The sequence below is a fragment of the Pogoniulus pusillus genome, chromosome 24 (genome assembly GCF_015220805.1).
Source record: "Pogoniulus pusillus isolate bPogPus1 chromosome 24, bPogPus1.pri, whole genome shotgun sequence".
Lineage (NCBI taxonomy): Eukaryota > Metazoa > Chordata > Aves > Piciformes > Lybiidae > Pogoniulus > Pogoniulus pusillus.
The window spans coordinates 1,917,629-1,939,322 of NC_087287.1; the positions used below are offsets into that span (position 1 = coordinate 1,917,629).

A 21,694-nucleotide genomic window follows, 5' to 3' on the forward strand; every position below is an offset into this window, starting at 1 on the left:
AATGTCTGTGAGTATGGCTGTATCACATGGAGTACTTGCATGTTAGAGTCTTAACTCTGGCATTTCTTTGCCTGGGTTCATTCTTAATGATGTGCCTACTGCTGTGGTCTTGTTTTTTTCCAGCTACGCAGCTCCTTCAAGCAAGCTTTCGGCAAAAAGAAATCTCCCAAATCAGCATCTTCTCATTCAGATATTGAGGAGATGACTGATTCCTCATTACCTTCTTCACCAAAGCTGCCACACCATAACTCCACTGTTTCGACACCGTTGCTGAGAGCTTCCCATTCCAATTCTCTGTAAGTGATTTTTGAATATGTGACTAGATAATAGAAAGGAAGGCATCTTGCTGCACTGGTAGGGGAAAGATATATGCTATGGAGAGGAAAGGTCCAGTGCTTTCCATGCTGCAGGACTCTCTAGGCCATTTTACAGCAACAAGCAGAGGCAAAATATACCTTACACTGTCCTGTCTCTGTTGTTTCCTCTAAGAATCTGCACAGTCTGTATAAGCACTACAGGGGTTGAAGTTTCTCCCATTGCTTGTTTTCACGTGAGGAGGTGAAAGCAATAGCAATAGTTTCTAGACGTATTGTAGCACTGAACTGTTGGTAGCAGAAGAGAATCTCCCATGAATCTTGTTTTGTTTAAAGCTTCTCTCTGTCTTGAGCATCACTCAGTTTCTGGTGACTACAGCAAATTGTGCTCTAGAAAGCTAAGGCCAGGAAACTGTCATGTGGGGAACCAGTCTGTCATCAGTCAAAAGGCTGTGTGCATACATCTCGACTCGATGTGAAAGCCAGAAGGTTAAACTTGAGGAAAGAGTAAATATGGGGAGTGAGGGAAAGCTGGAGCACCAGTGAAACTTGTGTGCTTGGCCTTTTTGGTGGGGAAAACATCTCTCATTAACCTGACTTAGGGAGTGACTTTTAGATGAAATCTCCCTCAAAGCGTGCAGCTGTGCAGTTGATTGTTATATAGATCCACTTACAGACTTGCTGAAATGCTGCTCACCCACAATCCTTTTTTTTTTTTTGTGGGAGGAGGGAATAAAAACGCCCCCAAAAATGTTTAAAGCATGAAAGCTTTAAAGTGAGGAGGAATTTATCACACTTGAATAGGTGTAGAGTTCCAAAGCCCTCCAGAACAGTTCAGGGAAACCCAGCTGTGCACACCTGGTGAGCTTTAAATCTGTCTGTAAACTCATCAATCTCCAACCAGCTGCTGTTACTGCCTGCACCCCCTCCATTTATTTAGATTTTGGCTTCAGAAGTTTTCCTGGATGGCAACTACCATGAGAAAGAAAAAAAAAAGTGAAGACTACCCAGTAGTAGATTTCTTCCAGAAATCCATTGCAGATACTGATTAAAGAGAAATAACTCCCAGCCATGTTTATTTCAGTGGTGTCAAACATTTCCATCACCTTTCTCATATCTTATGGTGTCACTAATCCAAGAAGTCAAAGCTCTTGCTTGCTTCCTGTGGAACAGAAGGGCTTTACTGCCCCTTTGCTAGTAAATGCTGAAGAACCACCTGAAAAGTACCAAATGGTCTGGTTCAAGGTCTGGTTTTCAATCTTCTCCAGAATTTCTGAATGCACTGACAGCGAAGCCGAAACGGTCATGCAGCTGCGCAATGAGCTGAGAGACAAGGAGATGAAGCTGACTGATATTCGCCTGGAAGCCCTCAGCTCTGCTCATCAGCTTGACCAGCTGAGGGAGGCCATGAACAGAATGCAGGTAAGGAATAACCACCCCAAGCACTGCAGTCTGTCTTGATGTGTTAAGGGCTGGCCAAGCTGCCACACAGTGAATGTGAATCTGAAGTTTTGAATGTTTGCTAAAAGCCATGGTTAGTGTTTTACGAGTCTTAGACCTCATACCTTAATTTAAAGTCAGCTTGAACACGAGTTCTGCTGCCATCAACTCTGCAGCTTTAACACTTTCAACCCTATCACCCTATGTGGAGATCATTTTGTTGATTGTCAGCAACCTCTTAAAGTGTTCCCAAGCTCTCTGCCTTAAGGTAGCTGCACCTGAGTGCTTAAGTGAATTCCCACGAATTTCTGTTTTCTAGGATACTTTGAGACACTTCATCATGGAAGGGATGCTGTAATGATTAATTAATTTATTTAAATGCCATTAAAATATTATGAAAATGGCATTTCTGCTGGACTATTGCTTATTCTTAAGCTAGTTTTGTTAGTGTCTTTCAAGCATGTTTCACTGTGCTCTCTAACTCCTGACTTCTCCTTTCAAGAGTGAGATTGAGAAGTTAAAAGCAGAAAACGATCGTCTGAAATCTGAAAACCATGGCAGCTGTAGCAGGGCTCAGTCTCAGGCTTCCATTTCATCCTCTCCAAGGCATTCAGTGGGTCTCTCTCAGCACAGTTTGAACCTCACGGAGTCAACCAGTCTCGGTGAGTTTAAGGAGGGAGGCGGTGGGCAAGTTTTATCCTGCGCTGGGAAAGTCTGGTTTGGTTGGGTTAGCCACGGGAAAACGCAAGCACGGAAATGATTCCCAGTTGTGGAAATGTGTCAGGGACTGGCACGAAGCCTGCTTATAAAATGCCATCATAGATCTACTACAGCCGAGATCAGACTTGTCCAGTTCTGACCTCAGCTGCCAAGCCATTTAATGGTGTCGCTTTGCCAGGGGATGCAGTGTAGGAAGGAAAATGCAGAGTGACTAAGAGCTAATAATTTACAGTGGCCAACACTTGAAGGTGTACTGGCCTTTGGTAGGGAAGTCAATAAACCTCATTCTTTTGTTTGACCTTGGGGCACGTGGAGCCCAGATGTGTTGTGTGTGACTACAGCAAAGGTGTTGGCATGAACCAGGCTTAGCTGCCTTAGTCGTTAAGATAAAGCTGTGAAGCTGTCGATGTTTTCTGTCCACAGATATGCTCTTAGATGACACTGGAGATGGCTCTGTCCGGAAAGAAGGAGGCAGACATGTCAAAATAGTTGTCAGCTTTCAGGATGAAATGAAATGGAAGGAGGTGAGTTTTCATTCCAAGCATGGAAATAGAATTGGCTTTGGAATGCACCAGGGAATTAAAATCCAGTTTGGTTTGGAGGCTTTTCTCTGCTAAAGGCCTTTCAGATTTTTCTCAGTGGAACAGTTCCTTGGTGTGTCACTAGTGACAGACAAGGCTCAGCTCCCTCTCTCCTCCTGCAACTGCTGAGACCCAGCACTTCCAGTTCAGCTTGTCAATTAAGTTACTGCCTGACAGTGATGCTTTATGTTACAGCTGACCTTGAAGCTTCATGAGAGGAATCAGTTTTGTTTCAAGTCGTGCTTCCTAGTGAGTGCAGCTCTGGAAGAATAGGGGTTAAAAAAGGAAACAGGCCATCATTTTAGTTACCTAGAGTAGACCTGTCTGATGCAGTTAGCATTTATTCACCAACTTCACATCTCTGTGTGTTCAGGATTCCAGGCCGCGTGCCTTCCTCATAGGCTGCATCGGAGTCAGTGGCAAGACCAAGTGGGACGTTCTGGATGGGGTCGTCAGGCGGTTGTTCAAGGTCAGTGAGTACAGTCTGCTGTGTGCTTCAGTTCTCCCATTAGGTTCTGCTGGTACCAGAAGTATTTAACCTGCTGTGACTGTAATAAAGCCACAGAGCTTTCAGTGCTGCCTAACCATCCACGTCCCTTTGTCACCCCAGGAGTACATCATCCACGTGGATCCTGTCAGCCAGCTGGGGCTGAACTCAGACAGTGTCCTGGGCTACAGCATTGGAGAAATCAAGCGCACTAACAGTGCAGAGACACCTGAGCTGTTGCCCTGTGGCTACCTGGTTGGAGAAAACAACACTATTTCAGTTACCATCAAAGGTAATTATGCCTGACCTGTCTGTTGCAGTTCTCACTGGTTACAGTTTTACCAAAGCTTGCCGTGCCAGGAAAGTCAGAGGAATGGAAGCTTTTTATTGTGTTTCCTTTTCTCATCCCTACCTTCTGTTTTCTTTTGATTAAGACAGCTCTTAGAGCATGCTAAGTCTGTGCATTCAGCATCTTCTCAACCTGTAACAGTAGGAATTGATAGGCTTGCTGCAAATAGCATGAACTGATGCCTAGAGCCGTTGTGGAGAATACATCAGACAAAATAAGCCACAAAATACTTCATTGTGCCGAGGCTGGATGTGAACAGAGTATTCTGCTTACTTAAAACACACTGGCCAGTAGTAAATCCCAGCTGGAATATTGTTTTAAGGTTTGGCCATATCTGTAAAGCTGCCATCTGATTCTATATTGAACTTGCTTGGGCTTGACTTGCCCTTTGAAGGTTCATGCATGATAACAGCTTTCAATAAAACAGAAATGTCTTTAATCAATTGATGGAAAATTGCTTCCATGCACCTTTGAGAGATACAGCTGCCTATGTAAATATTTAATATTCCAAGTAGCCATTGAGGTGCAAACATTTCTGCATGGCATCTGCCAACTTCCCTTCCTGCTGTTTGTTTTGAAGCCCTGCATGTACTTCCTGAGCCAATTCTGCCTAAAGTGACTGCTGACGTTGTGTAAATGCTTATCAGCAGGAGTTTTATGTTAGCAGAGATAGCCATCAGCAGGCAGAGCAGGAGTTTAATTACAAGGGGTTGGGAAAGCAGGGGGAGTGATGATAGCTGGAGGGGTTTTTTTTTTGTCTAGCAATTCAAAAGTGAACAGGTACAGCCTGGATGAGGGTGCAGAGTGCATGGTGAAACTCTGGGATAGGGCTGGTTTGTGTGTGAAAAGCTCCACCTGCCACCAGCTTCCATAGGATTTTAGGCACTCTAAGATGCATCTGAGTGCTTTGAAAACAGAAAGTTGAAGAAGGATCCAAGCTGAGCCCACAGATCACTTCATGTGCTTCTTTTAGCAGCTTTATTTGTGCTCCCCTTGATCACAGGGGCACCTGGGTCAGGAAAGGATTTGTCTCTTAAGTGGGAAGCAGCTTGATAAGGTCAGATCTAAATCTGCTGTTTCCAGTGACATTTGGGGGAGTTCTGCTATTACTGGGCTCAGGTACTTTCACAGACATCACCTTTTTCAGTTGGACTCTCTGGCCTTTTACTTGATTTGCCCACTAATGGGTTTGCTTTGCAGCTTTACAACGACTTTGTTAAAAAAAACCAAACAACTTCTAAAATCCAAGGGGATTGGGAATGCCTCTGAACAAAGGCTCTCTGCCTGTTGCAGGTATCTGTGAGAACAGTTTGGATGGCCTGGTGTTTGAGTCGCTGATCCCAAAGCCTATTCTGCAGCGCTATGTCTCTCTGCTGATGGAACACAGACGGATTATCTTATCTGGCCCCAGTGGCACTGGCAAGACCTACCTGGCTAACCGGCTCTCGGAGTACATGGTCCTTAGAGAGGGCAGAGAGCTGGCTGATGGCATCATTGCAACCTTCAATGTGGACCATAAATCCAGTAAGGTAAAAACACAGAAATATCCTTGCACGATTAGTGAGAAATGAGAGGTTTCTCCATTTTTAATCCATCAAAAGCTGGGTTAAAATTTGCCTTTCTTTTTCAAGCATTGTGTTAGTCCTGAAAGGAATTATATTCAAGGTTTTCAGAACTGCTGATTCATACAATCACAGAATGTTAGAGGTTGGAAGGGACCTCCAGAGATCATCGTGTCCAACCCCCCCTGGCCAGAGCAGGATGACCGAGGGCAAACCACACAAGAACACATCCAGGTGGATTTTGAAGAGCTACAAAGAAGGAGACTCCACAACCTCACAGGGCAGCCTGTTCCAGAGCTCCAGCACCCTCACAGGAAATTTTTTTTCTCAAGTTGAGAAGGAATTTCCTGTGACTGAGTTCATAGAATTAAGCAGGTTGGAAGAGACTTCCAAGCTCATTCAGTCCAAACTAGCACCCAGCCCTGGCCAATCAACCAGACCACGGCACTAAGTCCTTTATTCAACATCTTCAGGGACGGCGCCTCCACCACCTCCCTTGGCAGCCCATTCCAATGCCAATCACTCTCTCTGACAACAACTTCCTCCTAACATCCAGCCTGAATCTCCCCTGGCACAACTTGAGACTGTGTCCCCTTCTTCTGTTGCTGGGTGCCTGGCAGAAGAGACCAACCCCACCTGGCTATGACTGCCCTTCAGGTAGTTGCAGACAGCAATGAGATCTGCCCTGAGCCTCCTCTTCTGCAGGCTGCACACCACCAGCTCCCTCAGCCTCTCCTCACAGGGCTGTGCTCCAAGCCCCTCACCAGCCTTGTTGTCCTTCTCTGGACACATTCCAGTACCTCAATGTCTCTCTTGAATTGAGGAGCCCAGAAAGGGACACAGGACTCAAGTTTACATCCATGGCCCCTTGTCCTGTGACTGGGTAGCACTGAAAAGAGGCCAACTTCATCCTCCTGACAGCCACCTTGATTATGGGCTTGAGTTAACAAGTTTCCAGGTCTATATTCAAACACCTCAAGATTTTGTAATTACCAAGTGGTTAGGAGCCTGAGAATTGCCCAGGAAGTTAAACACCTGCACAAAATCCCCTGCAGCTTAAGCAGTCCCCATTGCATGTGAGCATTTGGCCAGGAACCCGCAAATTCGTCTCTAGGCTGTCAAGAGTTTCTGCAGCTGCAAGTATCAGCAGCTGCAATCTGCATGTGCTGGGTTGGGAGTCACTGTGTCCAGACACATTCCTGCACCAGCCAGGCATGTCTCTTTTATGTGTTGCTGCTTCTGCTGGATACACCTCCAGTGAATGTTTAGGTAAAGGAAAAACAGACAAAAAGCAAGCTGCATATTTGCTGGCCAGGGAAGGAGAAGGGGCAGTTGTTACCTGAAGGGACATTGTGGAGAGGTTGCTGCTGGGCTCTTCTCACAGGTCGTTGGAGACAGAAGAAGGGGGAATGGCCTCAAGCTGAGGCTGGGCAGGTTTATGTTGGACATTGGGAAAAAGTTTTTTCACAGAGAGTGGTCAGGGACTGGAATGAGCTGCCCAGGGAGGTGCTGGAGTCACCCACCCTGGCTGTGTTTAAGGGTGGTTTGAATGTGGTGCTTGGGGCTATGGCTTAAGGTGAATCTTGTAGAGCAGGGTTATAGGATGGACATGGTGGTCCTGAGGGGCTTTGCCAGCCTGCATGGTTCTGTGTGATTCTGTGTGAAATTGTCGTTGTAGGCCACTGGTATAATTTGAGATGTGCTCTGGAATAGATGCTCGAAAGGTGCTGGGAGCGTTTCAGCCACACCCAGTCAGCCAGCAGCCCCCCATGCTCAGCCTTCTTTCATGACATCACCAAAGGCATCCGAATTCAGCCTCTGCTGAGGGGTGCTTTATTCCAGATGAACTTTATCAGCTGTATTTCAACAGACACAGCACTGCAAGAGAATCATAGAATGCTTTAGGTTGGAAAGGACCTGAAGGATCATCCAGTTCCAACCCTCTGCCATAGGCAGGGACACCTCCCACTAGAACAGGTGGTCCTCGTCCAGCCTGGCCTTCAACACCTCCAGGAAGGGAGCATCCACAGCCTCCCTGGGCAACATTTGCCAGTGTCTCACCACCCTCACTGGAAAGAATTTCCTTCTAGCATCCAGTTTCAAGCTCCCTTTTGCCAGTTTAAACCCATTCCTCCTTGTCCTGTCATTACAAGACCTTGTAAATAGTCCCTCCCCGTCCCTCCTGGAGCCCTCTTCATATACTGAAAGGCCACTCCAAGGTCTCCTGGAAGTCTTCTCTTCTCCAGGCTGCAGAGCCCCAACTCTCTCAGCCTGTCCTCAGAGCAGAGCTCCTGCAGCCCTCTGAGCATCTTGGTGGCCTCCTCTGGACTGGCTCCACCACTTTCATGTCCTTCTTGTGTTGGGGGCTCCAGAACTGCACCCAGGACTCCAGGTGGGGTCCCATGAGAGCAGAGTAAAATCTCATCTGCCCTTAGCCCTTATCTCACACAGGATTTCCGATGCAGTCAGCATCTTGTACATAGCCCACAAAAGCGAAGGAAAACAACATTCTTGATGGTGCATGGGAAGTGTTGTGAGGTGCCAGGCTCTTCTGCTTTGGATTTCACAACAAAGCCAGGAGTGCATTTGCCTGGACTGGATTTTCAGGGAATGTGGTGATAACACCTGTCTTTTTTTCCTGTTATGTCTTTGTCTTTCCTTCATACATGCTTTGCAGGAACTCCGCCAGTACCTGTCCAACCTAGCAGACCAGTGCAACAGTGAGAATAATGCTGTGGATATGCCTCTGGTCATCATCTTGGATAATTTGCATCATGTTAGCTCCCTAGGAGAGATCTTTAATGGACTCCTGAACTGCAAGTACCACAAATGGTAAAGAAACAATGCCAGAACACAGCCCAAACTTCAACACTGCTTACAAAGTGCCCTCACAAAACAACCATGAGCCTGATATGGTCAGGTGGACCAAGGCTCTCCATGTTGTGGAGCTTTTGCTTCCTCATAAATTGATGAATTGCTCTGAAGTCAATAAAGAAAATTAGTAGAGAATCATAGAACAGTTTAGGTTGGAAGGGGCCTCAAAGAGCATCCAGTTACAACCCCCTGCCATAGGCAGGGACACCTCCCGCTAGAACAGGTCACTCAAGGCCTCATCCAACCTGGTCCTGAACATCTCCAGAAGATTGAAGATCACATTCTGTGATCCACAACCTCCCTGGGCAACCTGTGCCAGTGTCTCACCACCCTCACTGGAAAGAACTTCTTCCTAACATCCAGTCAATCTCTCTTCTGCCGGTTTAAACCCATTGCTCCTCATCCTGACATTACAAGACCTTGTCAGCAGTCCCTCCTCAGCCTTCCTGTAGCCCCTTTCAGGCCACTGCAAAGTCTCCAGGCTGAAGAGCCCCAGCTCTCACAGCAGTCCTCATTACAGAGCTGCTGCAGCCCTCTGAGCATAATTTGCACTCATTTCATGCAGTGGTTCTGCAGTATTAAACCCCCAGTTTTGGTGACAGGTCTTGCTTCGAGATTTCCCTTTCACTTTCAGAATTTGATGTCCTCAGAAGTCAGAGTCCCAGCAGATAATCTGCTCACAAGTAACTACAAAAATGTTATTTGACAAGAAAGGTTTGAGAAAACCTTTCTTAGCACTGAGATCTTACTAAAAAGTTGTTTTTCAAAGTGCACAGATTTGATGTAATTAATTACATCTTTTTTTCATAGTCCCTACATTATTGGCACCATGAACCAAGCCACCTCCTCAACACCTAACCTTCAGCTTCACCATAATTTCAGGTATTGCTTATTCATGTTTCTTGTTTATGTTTATGGACTGGCAAAGGAGTAATGGCTCCTGAGTCACCTGAAATTGCTCTTATCAGCTGAAATAGTAAACGAGGGGAGAAATACCATTCACTGCTAGTTGCTGCCCTGACACGTGCAGCTTCGTTCTGGTGCTGCTGCTTGGAGTAACTGTGGTTCAGGAAACTTCTTCTTTCCAGAGGATTGCTGACAAGCTTGATCCTCTCACAATCAGGCAAGGCAGGTACTGAATGAGAAAGAAGCTGAAAAACAAATGCAGAGTGCAAATAGTTTTGTCTGGTGAACTCATCATTCCAAAATGATTTCTGCTAAGAAATGCCTGTGACTGGGGTACAGCTCATTTCAGTCGTGGTAGTTACCTAGAAATGGTAAATGGAGCCCAGAGGAGGTGTGTGCAGTAGCACGGAAGGGAACTAATGGACGTTTCTGTTGTTCTCTAGATGGGTGCTATGTGCTAACCACACTGAGCCAGTCAAAGGCTTTCTGGGCCGATTCCTGAGAAGAAAACTAATTGAGACAGAGATCAGTGGCAGGATGAGAAATGCAGAACTGGTTAAAATTATTGATTGGATTCCCAAGGTGTGGCAACACCTGAACAAATTCTTGGAGGCTCACAGCTCCTCTGACGTTACTATTGGTAAGTGCTCTGCCCATGTGCTCAGGCTTATGTGCGTGGGTGTGATTCATTTCCTTGTATCTCAGGTGCGTCCTTGTACATTTCCTTGGGTTCTGTCAGATTCAGAAGACTTCTTTAAAGCCCTGCATTCAGATGGCAGAGTAGTCTGAGGTAAACTCCACCAGAAGTTTCTAAGCATTTTTCTTTTCTCTTTTTTTCCTAACTAAAAAGGACTTCTAAAGTCCTGAGCACAAACTGTGTTACAAAATCTGGTTAATTGTTCTCCCTTTAAAGGGCTGCAGGTTTACAAGTTGATTCAAGGAGACTCTTGAGCTCTCACGAAGAGCAGTTCACCAGATGGCTGCCTATGTTGTCTCATTCTTGCCTTCTTTCTCCAGAGAACTGGAAGTTGTTTGATCCTATTTTGAGGCATATTGTGGTGGTGATAAGAATGTAACACCTGAATTTCCCTTTCCAGGTCCTCGGCTCTTCCTCTCCTGTCCCATAGATGTAGATGGTTCAAGAGTTTGGTTTACTGACTTGTGGAACTACTCCATCATCCCTTATCTTCTGGAGGCAGTCAGAGAAGGGCTACAGGTGAGCAGGCAAAAGTGATAAGTCAGAGGTCTTGAATGGTATCTCTTGGAAGAGCAACACAACAGCACTTTCTATAGATGGAACTTTTGAGTACTGCATATCTGTGAGATTCTAACCTGAACTGCCATTCATTTCAGGCAGGATTATTCTCCTTGTCATTGATTTCAGGCAAAATTATTCTCTTCAAATTATTTTGAACTATGGAAGCACTAAAACTCCAGAGGGTTTTTTTGTTAAATATTGTTGCCAGGCTATTAACATTTTCAGTGGGGAGAGTGAGGCACCCAAGTACCTTTCAATAGTCTATTCCAGAAGCACACCTTGAAATTGCACTGTGCATCTGAAAAACATGTTTGTGGCCATGAACTCAGGCAGAAGTTTCCAGTGCTAACCAAATCTTTCAGCAGAGGAGAAACAAAGCTCTGTATGGAGAGAAATATGTTAGTGAGTGCCAGGATCAGTATCAGTGACATTTTGATTGCTTCTCAGTCTGCAGGATGAAATTTTTAGTAGATTCCTTCATAATTGTATCAGAGACCATAGTGAAATCATCACTGATTGCCTGTGCCTAGTAGCTGATTCATACTCTAGCAATTTGGATAGTTGAAGGTATTGCTTGCCAGGCAGTTCCAGACATCTGTATGGCAATAAAGCTTGCTGGAACCAGGAGGAGGGTTCAGCAGAGGACCTGTGTGGGCTTGCCACCATCACTTGTACTCCAGTCACAGAATCAGAGGACCACAGAAACATGCAGGTTGGAAAACCCCTCAGGATCACCAAGTCCAACCTATAAGCCTACTCTACAAGATTCACCTTAAACCATATCCTCAAGCACCACAGCCAAACCACCCTTAAACACGTCCAGGCTGGGTGACTCCAGCACCTCCCTGGGCAGCTCATTCTAGTCCCTGACCACTCTCTCCATGAAAAACTTTTTCCTAATGTCCAGTCTAAACCTGCCCAGCCTCAGCTTGAGGCCATTCCCCCTTGTTCTCTCTCCAGTGACCTGTGAGAAGAAACCAGCAGCAGCCTCTCCACAACGAATGGTGGTTTGGGTTGAAAGAATGTAAAGCTTGTCTGGTTCCAACCCACCTGCTCTGGGCAGGTACATCTTAAACTAGACCAGGTTGCTCAAAGCCCCATCTAACCTTGGCCATTTCTAAGGAAGGGGCATTCACAGCTTCTCTGGGCAACCTGTTCCAGTGTCTCACCACACTCACAGCAGGCAATTTCTTTCTTTCATCTAACCTACATGTCCCCTCATTCAGTTTAAAACCATTACCTCTCATCCTGTCACTACATTCCCTGGTAAAGAGTCCTTCCCCATCTTTCCTTTATGTACTGGAAGGCTGCTCTAAGGTCTCTTTGGTCTCCCAATCATTTCTCTTTGGTGCTTTGTGAAATGAACTTTATGATCCTCACCCCCTTAATTGCTCCTTAAAAACTCTGCACATGGCAGTGATGGGCAGAACTGGTTGGTGTGGCAGGCAAGAGTGACTTAGTCATTCGGTCTGTCATCTGCTAAAGACTTCATACGTTGAAATGGGAAATTCTGCTCACCATCTGATTTTTCAGAAATCTGCTAGCATCCAGGCAGCCCTTCTAGGTAGCAAAGACATGTGAAAAACATCAAATGCTCCCCACTTGGCAGCTGGCATGTCCTGCTGTAAATTTGAGAACAAGAATCAAATGGGAGATCTGGTTTACCGCAGCCTGAAGACATCATGCTGAGAAAATTAATAGAGCACAGCTGAAGGATGGAGCAGTATTTGGGTTGTGGAAGAGGTTTAAGATGACCTAGCTCCATCTGCTGGGCAACGCGGCGCTGGCCTGGGACTCGGGTCTGTCCCAAAACCAAGCAGAGGATCATAGATTGGGTTTGGTTGGAAAAGACCTTTAAGCTCATCGAGTCTTAACTGCTGATGTTGATATTTAGAGCAGTTTAATACTTAGAGTGTGCAAAAAATAAACCCACCTAAAAATCCAGAAGAAACAGCAACGAGGAAAGTGAGACAGCCTCAGATCTGTCAGAGAGCTGCTGAGTTTCTTAGCCCACAGCTTTTCCTGCTGTGCACTGGGCACGAGTTGCTCTCTGAATTCAGAGTGCCAGGAAGTAGTTCCAGTCGCTGAAGGATATTTGGGCTGAGATTTAGAGAGCAGTTTTCAAGTCACATCAAGTTACAGTTACGCTTTTGAAAGTCATAGGGGCATTAAAAAGAGTTTGTTACTTAATTAGAACAAGCTTGACTGAATGTGACAGGAAGAATACGTTGGGGTCCTGGAACAGTGTTTGACTCAGGAAAAGTTTTTGAAGCAAAGCCTACTTACTTGAACCAGGAACATGGCCACAGCCAAACCCTGCTGGTGCTATTTCTTGGCTGAATGCAAAGGAATTCCCCTGCCTTGAAAGCCTTTTGCTGTGACATCCATCATTACTGCCCGATGACAGGTCTCAAATTTCCTCCTGCACATTCCTCTGCCAGCAGTTTCCCAAGCACAGCAAATGCAGATAAGGCAGCTGCTGGTGCCACCCAGGTGCCAGTGCTGACGCCCGCTCGGGTACTGACTTGGGTTAAGCTGGCTCTGTTAAGGGAGTGTGTCCAGCAGACCCAGGGGGGTTCTCCTCACCCCTGCTCTGCCCTGCTGAGACCTCATCTTGAATACTGCCTTCAGTTTTGGGCTCCCCAGTTGAAGAGGGACAGGGATCTGCTGGAGAGGGTCCAGTGCAGGGCTACAAGGATGATGAGTGGACTGGAGCACTGCCTGATGAGGAGAGGCTGAGGGACCTGGGGCTGCTTAGTCTGGAGAAGACTGAGAGGGGATTTGATCAATGTCTATAACTATCTGAGGGCTGGGGGCCAGGAGGGGGGGACAGGCTCTGCTCACTGCTCCCTGGGATAGGACATGGAGCAATGGATGGAAGCTGCAGCACAGGAGGTTCCAGCTCAACACAAGGGGGAACTTCTTGACTGTAAGTGTCCCAGAGCCCTGGCACAGGCTGCCCAGAGAGGCTGTGGAGCCTCCTTCCCTGACGCCTTTCCAGGCCTGTCTGGATGTGTTCTGTGTGACCTGAGCTAGATTGTGTGGTCCTGCTCTGGCAGGGGGGTTGGACTCTTTGGGTCCCTTCCAAGCCCTGACATCCTGTGAGCCTGTGGACTGGTGCCAAGAGAAGGGTCCTGCAGTGCCAGAGGAGGTGGTCAGCCCCTAAAACCAGCCCTTCAAACCGTTGTTTGTGTTCAGCCCTGCTTGCCAAGCGCCCTCTGCCGCCCAAGGCTCCTGGCACGTTCGTGGTCGTTAGGCAAGCACTGAAGGGAAGGGTGCAGCAATGGTGTCCCAGTGTGGGGCCACAGGCTGCCTGAGGCTGAGGACAGAGGTGACTCTGGCCCCTTCTCAGGAGTGAGGATGCTGCGTTCTGACTGGAAGTTTACAGAGATTCTGTTTACAAGAGTGTATGTACAAAAGGCAATCAGGTGGAATGAGTACAAAACTCACAGGCCCAAACTGGCCTTCTAGAATGTTCCACCCCTTCCACCCTCAGCCGGCCTGAGGCTAGGCCCAAGCCACCCTCCCCAGCGGGGGCCTATGAGGCCTCAGTGGGCCGCAGTGGTGCAGCTCCATTACCTGCCAGTCAGTGTGGGCAGCAGGGCAAGGGAGGGGACTCTGCCCCTTTCCTCTGCTCTCCTCAGACCCCACTGGAGTACTGTGTGTGGTTATGGAGCTGGGGATTGGAACTGGATGAGCTTTGAGGTCCTTTCCAAGCTAAACCATTCCATGATCTCCCCCACCAGCCATGAGATAAGAACGTGCTGCTGCCAGAGGAGCGAAGGGAAGGAAGGCAGGGAGGAGAAGGGACGTGGAGCAGTCAGGCACTGTCTTTTAAGCTATAACACCAGAAGACAGAGTGGAATAACAGTATTACAGTATCCTGGGATGAGCTGTTCATCCCCCTGGGCTGGGCCTCTGCCCCTGTGGTTTTGTTAGGGGAGACTGAGGATCCCTCAAACGAGGACGGATGGCAATGCTTCACATGGCTTTGTGTTTTCCCAGCTCTATGGGAGGAGAGCACCCTGGGAGGATCCTGCCAAGTGGGTCATGGACACCTACCCCTGGGCAGCCACCCCGCAGCACCACGAGTGGCCTCCTCTGCTGCAGCTGCGACCTGAAGATGTGGGCTTTGATGGCTACTCCGTGTCACGGGAAGGTTCCACCAGCAAACAAGTCCCCGTGAGTGATGCCGAAGGAGATCCTTTGGTAAGCTCTCCTGTTTGAAATGGCAGAGACACTTTGCTTCCCTTCTTTATGGGGGTTGGTAAAGGCCAGTCAAGGAGTGTGCAGAAGCTTTAGAATGAGGAGGCAGTGTTTCTGGGGCAGTCAGCAAGTGAGCCTGGGGATATGTTTGCAAGAAACAACAGAGAAGCTTTTCAGATTGGTTTGTGGAGGATAGTTTGAAGGTCTGAGCTTGAAGGTTGCACTTCAGCAGCCGTTTCCTTCCAATGGGAAACAGTTCTTGGATCTGCTGCGCAGGCTGTGAGTGCCCTGAATGCTGCTTAGTTGTGGTGTGTGTTTTTCTGGAGAGAGCAAAGTGAATCCCCCTGTAGCTTTCCTGTGGAGTTCTTATTCTTTCTACCTCGGAACACAAACAATTGTGGTTGCTGTGCCTTTGCAGATGAACATGCTAATGAGACTGCAAGAAGCAGCCAACTACTCCAGTCCTCAGAGTTACGACAGTGACTCTAACAGCAACAGCCATCACGATGACATCCTCGATTCGTCTCTGGAGTCGACGTTGTGATCTTCCTCAGATGTAAATGGGTTGGTTCCATTCTTACTCTCCCACTTTGCAAGAACTCTGGTCACTGACTCATGACAAGAACATGTTCCTGGGCTGGGCTGGGACCTCAGTATTAGAGCTGCAAGAACAAGAAGACACTTGGAGTCAGTCTTGAACCTGGGTGCAGGCAACCCAAGCAACCTTTGTAGTGTTTTTGTTTTGAGGATGATGAGAACTGCACTATTCCTTTGTTTTCTTCAGTTTAGTTGCTGTAAGCTCTCATGCCTAAGATAGTGAAGATGGTAAAAATGATCATCATTACTAAAAGTTGAAGGGGCAGGGGGGAATTTCACAGCTATGAAGCAAACAGCTTTGTGCCATGTACTGTCCTGAAGGAGAGGGGAGAGGATATTTTTGCCTATGCTGCTTCTGACCAAACACATTTAGGTGAGGGCTGGACTTGTACCAATCAGCTTTGCAGATTAAACTCAGCTTCATATAGTTCTGGTGCTATAACAATACTGCTTGCCTTGGTAATAATACTCAAAAAAAAACCCACAAAGGCAAAGCTGCAAAACAGGGAAGTTTGAATAAAGTTTAAAATAAAAATATAAAGAAAAAAAAAAGAAGTGCTGCTCTCCTTGCCAGTCCAAGACCTTGGCTGTCTTTCATTGTGTGTTTGTAAAGAGATATATATAAATAGGAATATATGAAAAAATATATACAGGCTGAACAAGTCAGGGGTTTTCAAACACTGTGTAACAATCAATCCTGCTACAAGCGAAAGATCAGGTAGCCCTTTGCTGGTCAGGGCCTGATTCTCTTCCCACTTACATCCACCTAACCAACTCAGTTGACTTCAGTGGCATGACACCAATCTATTTATAGCCAGGAAAGGAGCTTCCCTCCTCCACAGAAGTCAGCGACAGGACCGTGCCCCATGAAGTCCTGCAGCCCCCACGAACCTTTGGTGGTGCAAAGGCTGTGCACGGAGGTGAGCTTCACCCCTGAGAAGGGGCTGAGTTGGACTTCCTGGGTTTAGTTCTTGCCATGACATGTTACAGCTGTTTTCTAAAAGCTTTGGGTTTTATTCAGAGGTTTCGTTCCAATCAGCACAACCACAAAGAGGTTCATTACAACTCAGCTCCGTGGCACTGCCAGTGCTACCCTGATGACAAGATGTATTTCTGCGGCTTTTCAGTTGCAGAGGAGTAGAATAGAATGAATATTTAGCAGTATTCAGGTCAGGAAGAGAAGGAGGGAAGGTGCTGTGTCTTTGAAGTTTAGCTGGGCCATACTTCTGGCAGAGCTGTGAACCTGATTCTATTTCTCCTCCTCTCCGAACGCACACACCTACTGGGTCAGTGTTCAGGCTTGTACTTCTCTTGGGGAACAGGAACACCTCCCAAAGAATTGCACTTTCCTCTTGATGGAAGCAGATGCTCACACCACCACCACCAGGTCGGCTGTACCTCAGCAAACGCATCACTCCTCACTCTCGATCTGTACGAGCCTTTCCAGCTGTCTTTTGGTGCTGACTTTTAAAACGATGCCTTATTTTGTACTAATTGTGTTTTGGTTAAATTAGTGCTGTATATTATGGGGTTTTATTTAAAGAAACAGGGCTAAAGTCATCTCTTGGAATATCATGAGTTGCTGTGAATATTGTTTGTATCAGATACTAGAATTTGTTTAAATGTGAGACAAAGAAAAAGGAGGGAAATGAACTTTTCAGGTTCATATCGATCTGCAGTTAACAATAAATCACTGGAGAGGTGTTTTATCCATGCAGAAGGGGGGAAAAAACTCTTTTCAACCACACTAAATGCTGTCCGTAATAACTTACAGGAATATGCTGCGTTTTCCATGAACAGGAAGAAAACTTAGTGTGAACACTTTTGCAAGAGCTTGTGGGTTTAAAGTCATATAAGAGACAAGTCCATGCTTCTGTGACTCAGCTTGAGAGGATTGTTTGATTATACCTCATGACTTTCTGTAACAGAACTACTTTGTCTTACTGAGCTGGTCTTGAATCTGCTCTTGTTACAACTTTTAAGTGCTGATTACATTTTTTTCCCCTTTTGTTTTTTTAAAGAAAAGAAAAATATTGTAAAAAAAAATATTTTAATGACGGGGGGAGAAGAGCTTGGTGTTGTTACTGTTTTAACCTTCTGAACTCTCGTTGCATTATCTCACTCAATGAACTATAAAGGGTTAACTCAGCCAACGTTCCTAATCCAATTCTTGGTACTGTAAACATGGGATAAATCTGTGTGGACTCAAATACCCAGCATGCTGATGAGGAGTTTGAGAGAGATTCGTTTTTCCAGTAGTCCTGACAATTCTGCTTCCCAGCATTGACTTTACCTGCTACTACTGTGAACTTTGGTACCTAATCCCCCACCTGAATCCATGCAGACAGAGCATGTGCCTGGGAAAAAGAAAAGAATCCAGTTGCAGGGCTCAGGCTTTAAATGGACTTAACATCCAGAAAATGTCTCAGCCTTTAACTGAATGCTAAAGACATCTTTTAAATGGTCTTTTATTTGTGGGGAAATGGGGTAAAATTGGGGTTTTTTTCCCTTATTTTTAATCCTGTGCTCAAGCTCAGGAAGGAGTTTCTGTTCTTCTTTTGTTGTTGTTGTTGATACTGTCTTGGTTTACCACGAGAGAGGCAATTTTGGGTAGGCCACTCACAATATTCAATGTCTTTTCTGAAACTTAGGGAAGCAGAGTTGCCTGTTGTGCACACACCTCTTAGGTTTTTATCAAGGCTTTTCACAGATGAAGCCTCTCTTTAAGTGACTTTGTTCTCCTTTAAGGCTTTTTCATTTCTACTGTTTTTATTGGGGTGGGGGGAAGAGTTTTTTTTTCCCTTGACAACGTTGGCTTGTTTGACAACAAATAAATAACTAAATCCACCAGAAAGAAATGCAAGATTCTATGCAACATTCACATGGAGTTAGAAATTGAAAGCATAAACCATATTCTTTTCCTTCTTCAAAACTGCCAAGGATGCTACAGGCCATAAATAAGCTGTGGTTTATTTGGGGCAGTGAGGGTGGGGGTGGGAGGGTGTTGGTTAAGCCTTTTCCTTTTGTACATTTTGGAAGAAGCAAACTGGTATTTCGTTGTTGATGCTTAACTTGGATATTCTGTGTATGAAATCTTGTCTTAAATGTGGCAATTTTCTTTTGGGGGGCGGGGGGGGGGGAAGAAAAGAAAAGAAAAAAACAAAACCAGACACAGACAGACACAAAAAAAAAAGGGCAAAAAAAATAAAATTCAAAAAAAAGAGAACTCTTTTTTGTGGGTATTGAATGGAAGGTTGCTGTTTTGATCTAGTCGTTTCCAGTGGAACAGTTTATGAACCATGTTCTATAAGATGTACATTTTTTCATTGTAACATAGAAAATGTAAATATTTGATTAAAAGTGCTGCATTTTGATGAATTTTTTCTAGCCATTTTTAAAGAGAAAAAAAAAAAGCAAACTAGGAACTGAGTATTTTGTGTACGTTTATGATGGGTTGGTTTGGTTTGGGTTTTTTTTCCTCCCCTTTGCTCCTCTCCCTATTTAATTTTCAGTTCTCATTTAGGATTGGAATTTGTGAATGGTCTGTTTGAGATCATGCCTCCCTTTTCTCTCCCTTCCCCGCTTCTCACTCTCCCCCTCCCCTGTGTCATGGAGAATAAAGCTGATGATTGTACCAGTCTTAAATTATTCATGATTCAATAAAATTGATGCTTATTTATTCAGATTTGTGCCTTCCCATAACTTGTTGCTTAAGAAGGGGACAAAGTTTTCTGTTTCTTTATCTGGTGATTGTGGCCTTCACTTCTTGTTCACAGAATGGTTTAGGTTGGAAGGGACCTCGAAGCTCATCCACTTCCAGCCCCCCCGCCATAGGCAGGGGCACCTCCCACTAGAACAGGTCGCTCAAGGCCTCATCCAGCCTGCCCTTGAGCACCTCCAGGGAGGTTGTGGAGCACAGAATCACAGACTGGATCGCCGGGTTTTGTCACAGCTGGTTTTGTGCCTGGCCGTCAGCCCTGCGCTGCGCTGCGCTGCAGGGCGCCTCGGTGGGTGAGGTGAGCGGGGCGCTGCAGGGAGCCTCGGTGGGTGAGGTGAGGTGAGCGGGGCGCGGGCCGGGAGCCTCGGTGGGTGAGGTGAGGTGAGCGGGGCGCGGGCCGGGAGCCTCGGTGGGTGAGGTGAGGTGAGCGGGGCGCGGGCCGGGAGCCTCGGTGGGTGAGGTGAGGTGAGCGGGGCGCGGGCCGGGAGCCTCGGTGGGTGAGGTGCGGTGAGCGGGGCGCGGGCCGGGAGCCTCGGTGGGTGAGGTGAGGTGAGCGGGGCGCGGGCCGGGAGCCTCGGTGGGTGAGGTGAGGTGAGCGGGGCGCTGCAGGGAGCCTCGGTGGGTGAGGTGAGCGGGGCGCTGCAGGGAGCCTCGGTGGGTGAGGTGAGGTGAGCTGGGCGCGGGCCGGGAGCCTCGGTGGGTGAGGTGAGGTGAGCGGGGCGCGGGCCGGGAGCCTCGGTGGGTGAGGTGAGGTGAGCGGGGCGCGGGCCGGGAGCCTCGGTGGGTGAGGTGAGGTGAGCGGGGCGCGGGCCGGGAGCCTCGGTGGGTGGGGTGAGCGGGGCGCGGGCCGGCGCAGCGCAGGGGCCGCCTGCAGGCAGCCGCGCTGGGTGCCCAGCAGCCTGCGCCTCCCGGGCCTGCTGCCGCCGCGCAGCCAGGGGGCTCCTGAGCGCGTCCTGACGGTGTGGCTGCAGAAATGATGAATGCAGCAGGGAAGAGGTGCGGGGTCCTGTAAGAACAAAAAGTCCTGCGATGGCTGGGACAAGCACAGCTGTGAACGGGATACGGCCAGAGCGTGTGAGGGTTGGAGGCCCCTCAGTGCTAGGCCGCTCGCTTCACAGGATCCCGGCACGGCCGCGGCTGCAAGGCACCCCGAAAGCTCACCCAGCCCAGCTCCCCCACTGCAGCAGGAGCACCCAGAGCAGATCACACATGGATGCAGCCAGGTAGGTACCTACCACCCAACGAGCTCAGTAGGATGAGATTTAACAAGGCCAAGTGCAGGGTTCTACACTTGGCCTACAACAACCCCAAGCAGGGCTGCAGGCCAGGTTCAGAGCGGCTGAGAGCAGCCAGGCTGAGAGGGACCTGGGGGTGCTGGGAGAGAGGAGCTGAAGCTGAGCCAGCAGTGTGCCCAGGTGGGCAGCAGAGCCAATGGCATCCTGGGCTGGCTCAGGAGCAGTGTGGCCAGCAGGACAAGGGAGGTTCTTCTGTGCTCAGCACTGCTCAGGCCACCCCTTGAATCCTGTGTCCAGTTCTGGGCTGCTCAATTCCAGAGAGATGTTGAGGTGCTGGAAGGTGTCCACAGGAGGGCGCCAAAGCTGGTGAGGGGCCTGGAGCACAGCCCTGTGAGGAGAGGCTGAGGGAGCTGGGGGTGTGCAGCCTGCAGCAGAGGAGGCTCAGGGCAGAGCTCATTGCTCTCTACAGCTGCCTGAAGGGAGGCTGTAGCCAGGTGAGGTTGATCTCCCAGTCACCTAGCAACAGAACAAGGGGACATAGTCTCAAGTTGTGCCAGGGGAGGTCTAGGGTGGATGTTAGGAGGAAGTTCTTGACAGAGAAAGTGATTGGCATTGGAATGGGCTGCCCAGGGAGGTGGTGGAGTCACTGTCCCTGGAGGTGTTGAAGCCAAGCCTAGATGAGTCAGTGCCGTGTTCTGGTTGATTGGGTAGGGCTGGGTGATATTTTGGACCGGGTGAGCTTGGAGGTCTCTTCCAACCTGGTCGATTGTATGAGTCTGTGAAAGGGATGTGAGAGTCTCTGCTATTCTCACCAGCATTAGCTCTAATTAGCAGCTCCTTGCTGCCTCAATGAATTTGAGTGCCTTGCTTAGAGGGAGCACAATGAACCAGCACCACCCAGTGCAAAACAGATGTTAGGACACAAACCCCAAGCTGATGAGGAGGAACAACATAAACTCAGGTCGGTGTGAGCCACAAAACCTCACCCACGACAATATATCTGGCAATACTATTCCACTGTTCTCTGCCTCTCTCCTTATCAGTCTTGACTGTTAAATCAATTTATCTCTGTTCCGCAGTGCACAAGTTGACCCTTGAGCTCCTGGAAGGCATTGAGGACTTCTTGCAGTTGCAGATGCTGGACATACTGACCTGGAGCAGCAAGCTGACAGTTACCACTCACAACCCGGTAAGACTTATTTTACAAACTAGGGAGCAGTGGCAGCTTTGGATATAGTGATCATAGCGTTGTGGAGTTTGGGATCCTGCTTAGCACTCTGGAGGCCAGCAATAGGGCATAAACCCTGAATTTCAGAAGGACCTCACAGCCCAGCTATGAGAGAGTGCATGGGAAGCATCCCTGGAAGGCAAAGGAACTTATGAGTGCTGGCAGTTGTAGGTCTCTTCCAACTGGATTCCTTTTTTTCTTGCTTTTGTGTCTTTCCTC

At 47.7% G+C, this 21,694-nt stretch overlaps 1 protein-coding gene across 2 annotated transcripts in view; it reads left to right on the top strand.

Moving 5' to 3' along the window:
- Positions 1-18,979, top strand: part of NAV2 (neuron navigator 2) — a 196,266-nt gene extending 177,287 nt beyond the window's left edge. For both annotated transcript variants that reach the window (XM_064163051.1, XM_064163052.1), the window contains 13 exons: positions 124-296; positions 1,583-1,736; positions 2,257-2,416; positions 2,898-2,998; positions 3,429-3,524; positions 3,666-3,834; positions 5,185-5,420; positions 8,131-8,285; positions 9,138-9,209; positions 9,677-9,873; positions 10,331-10,449; positions 14,497-14,700; positions 15,116-18,979. In XM_064163051.1, the coding sequence (XP_064019121.1) occupies positions 124-296; positions 1,583-1,736; positions 2,257-2,416; positions 2,898-2,998; positions 3,429-3,524; positions 3,666-3,834; positions 5,185-5,420; positions 8,131-8,285; positions 9,138-9,209; positions 9,677-9,873; positions 10,331-10,449; positions 14,497-14,700; positions 15,116-15,241 (1,962 nt within the window). In that variant the 3' untranslated portion in view covers positions 15,242-18,979. The remainder of the gene's footprint in view (positions 1-123; positions 297-1,582; positions 1,737-2,256; positions 2,417-2,897; positions 2,999-3,428; positions 3,525-3,665; positions 3,835-5,184; positions 5,421-8,130; positions 8,286-9,137; positions 9,210-9,676; positions 9,874-10,330; positions 10,450-14,496; positions 14,701-15,115) is intronic.
- The last annotated feature ends 2,715 nt before the right edge of the window (positions 18,980-21,694 follow it).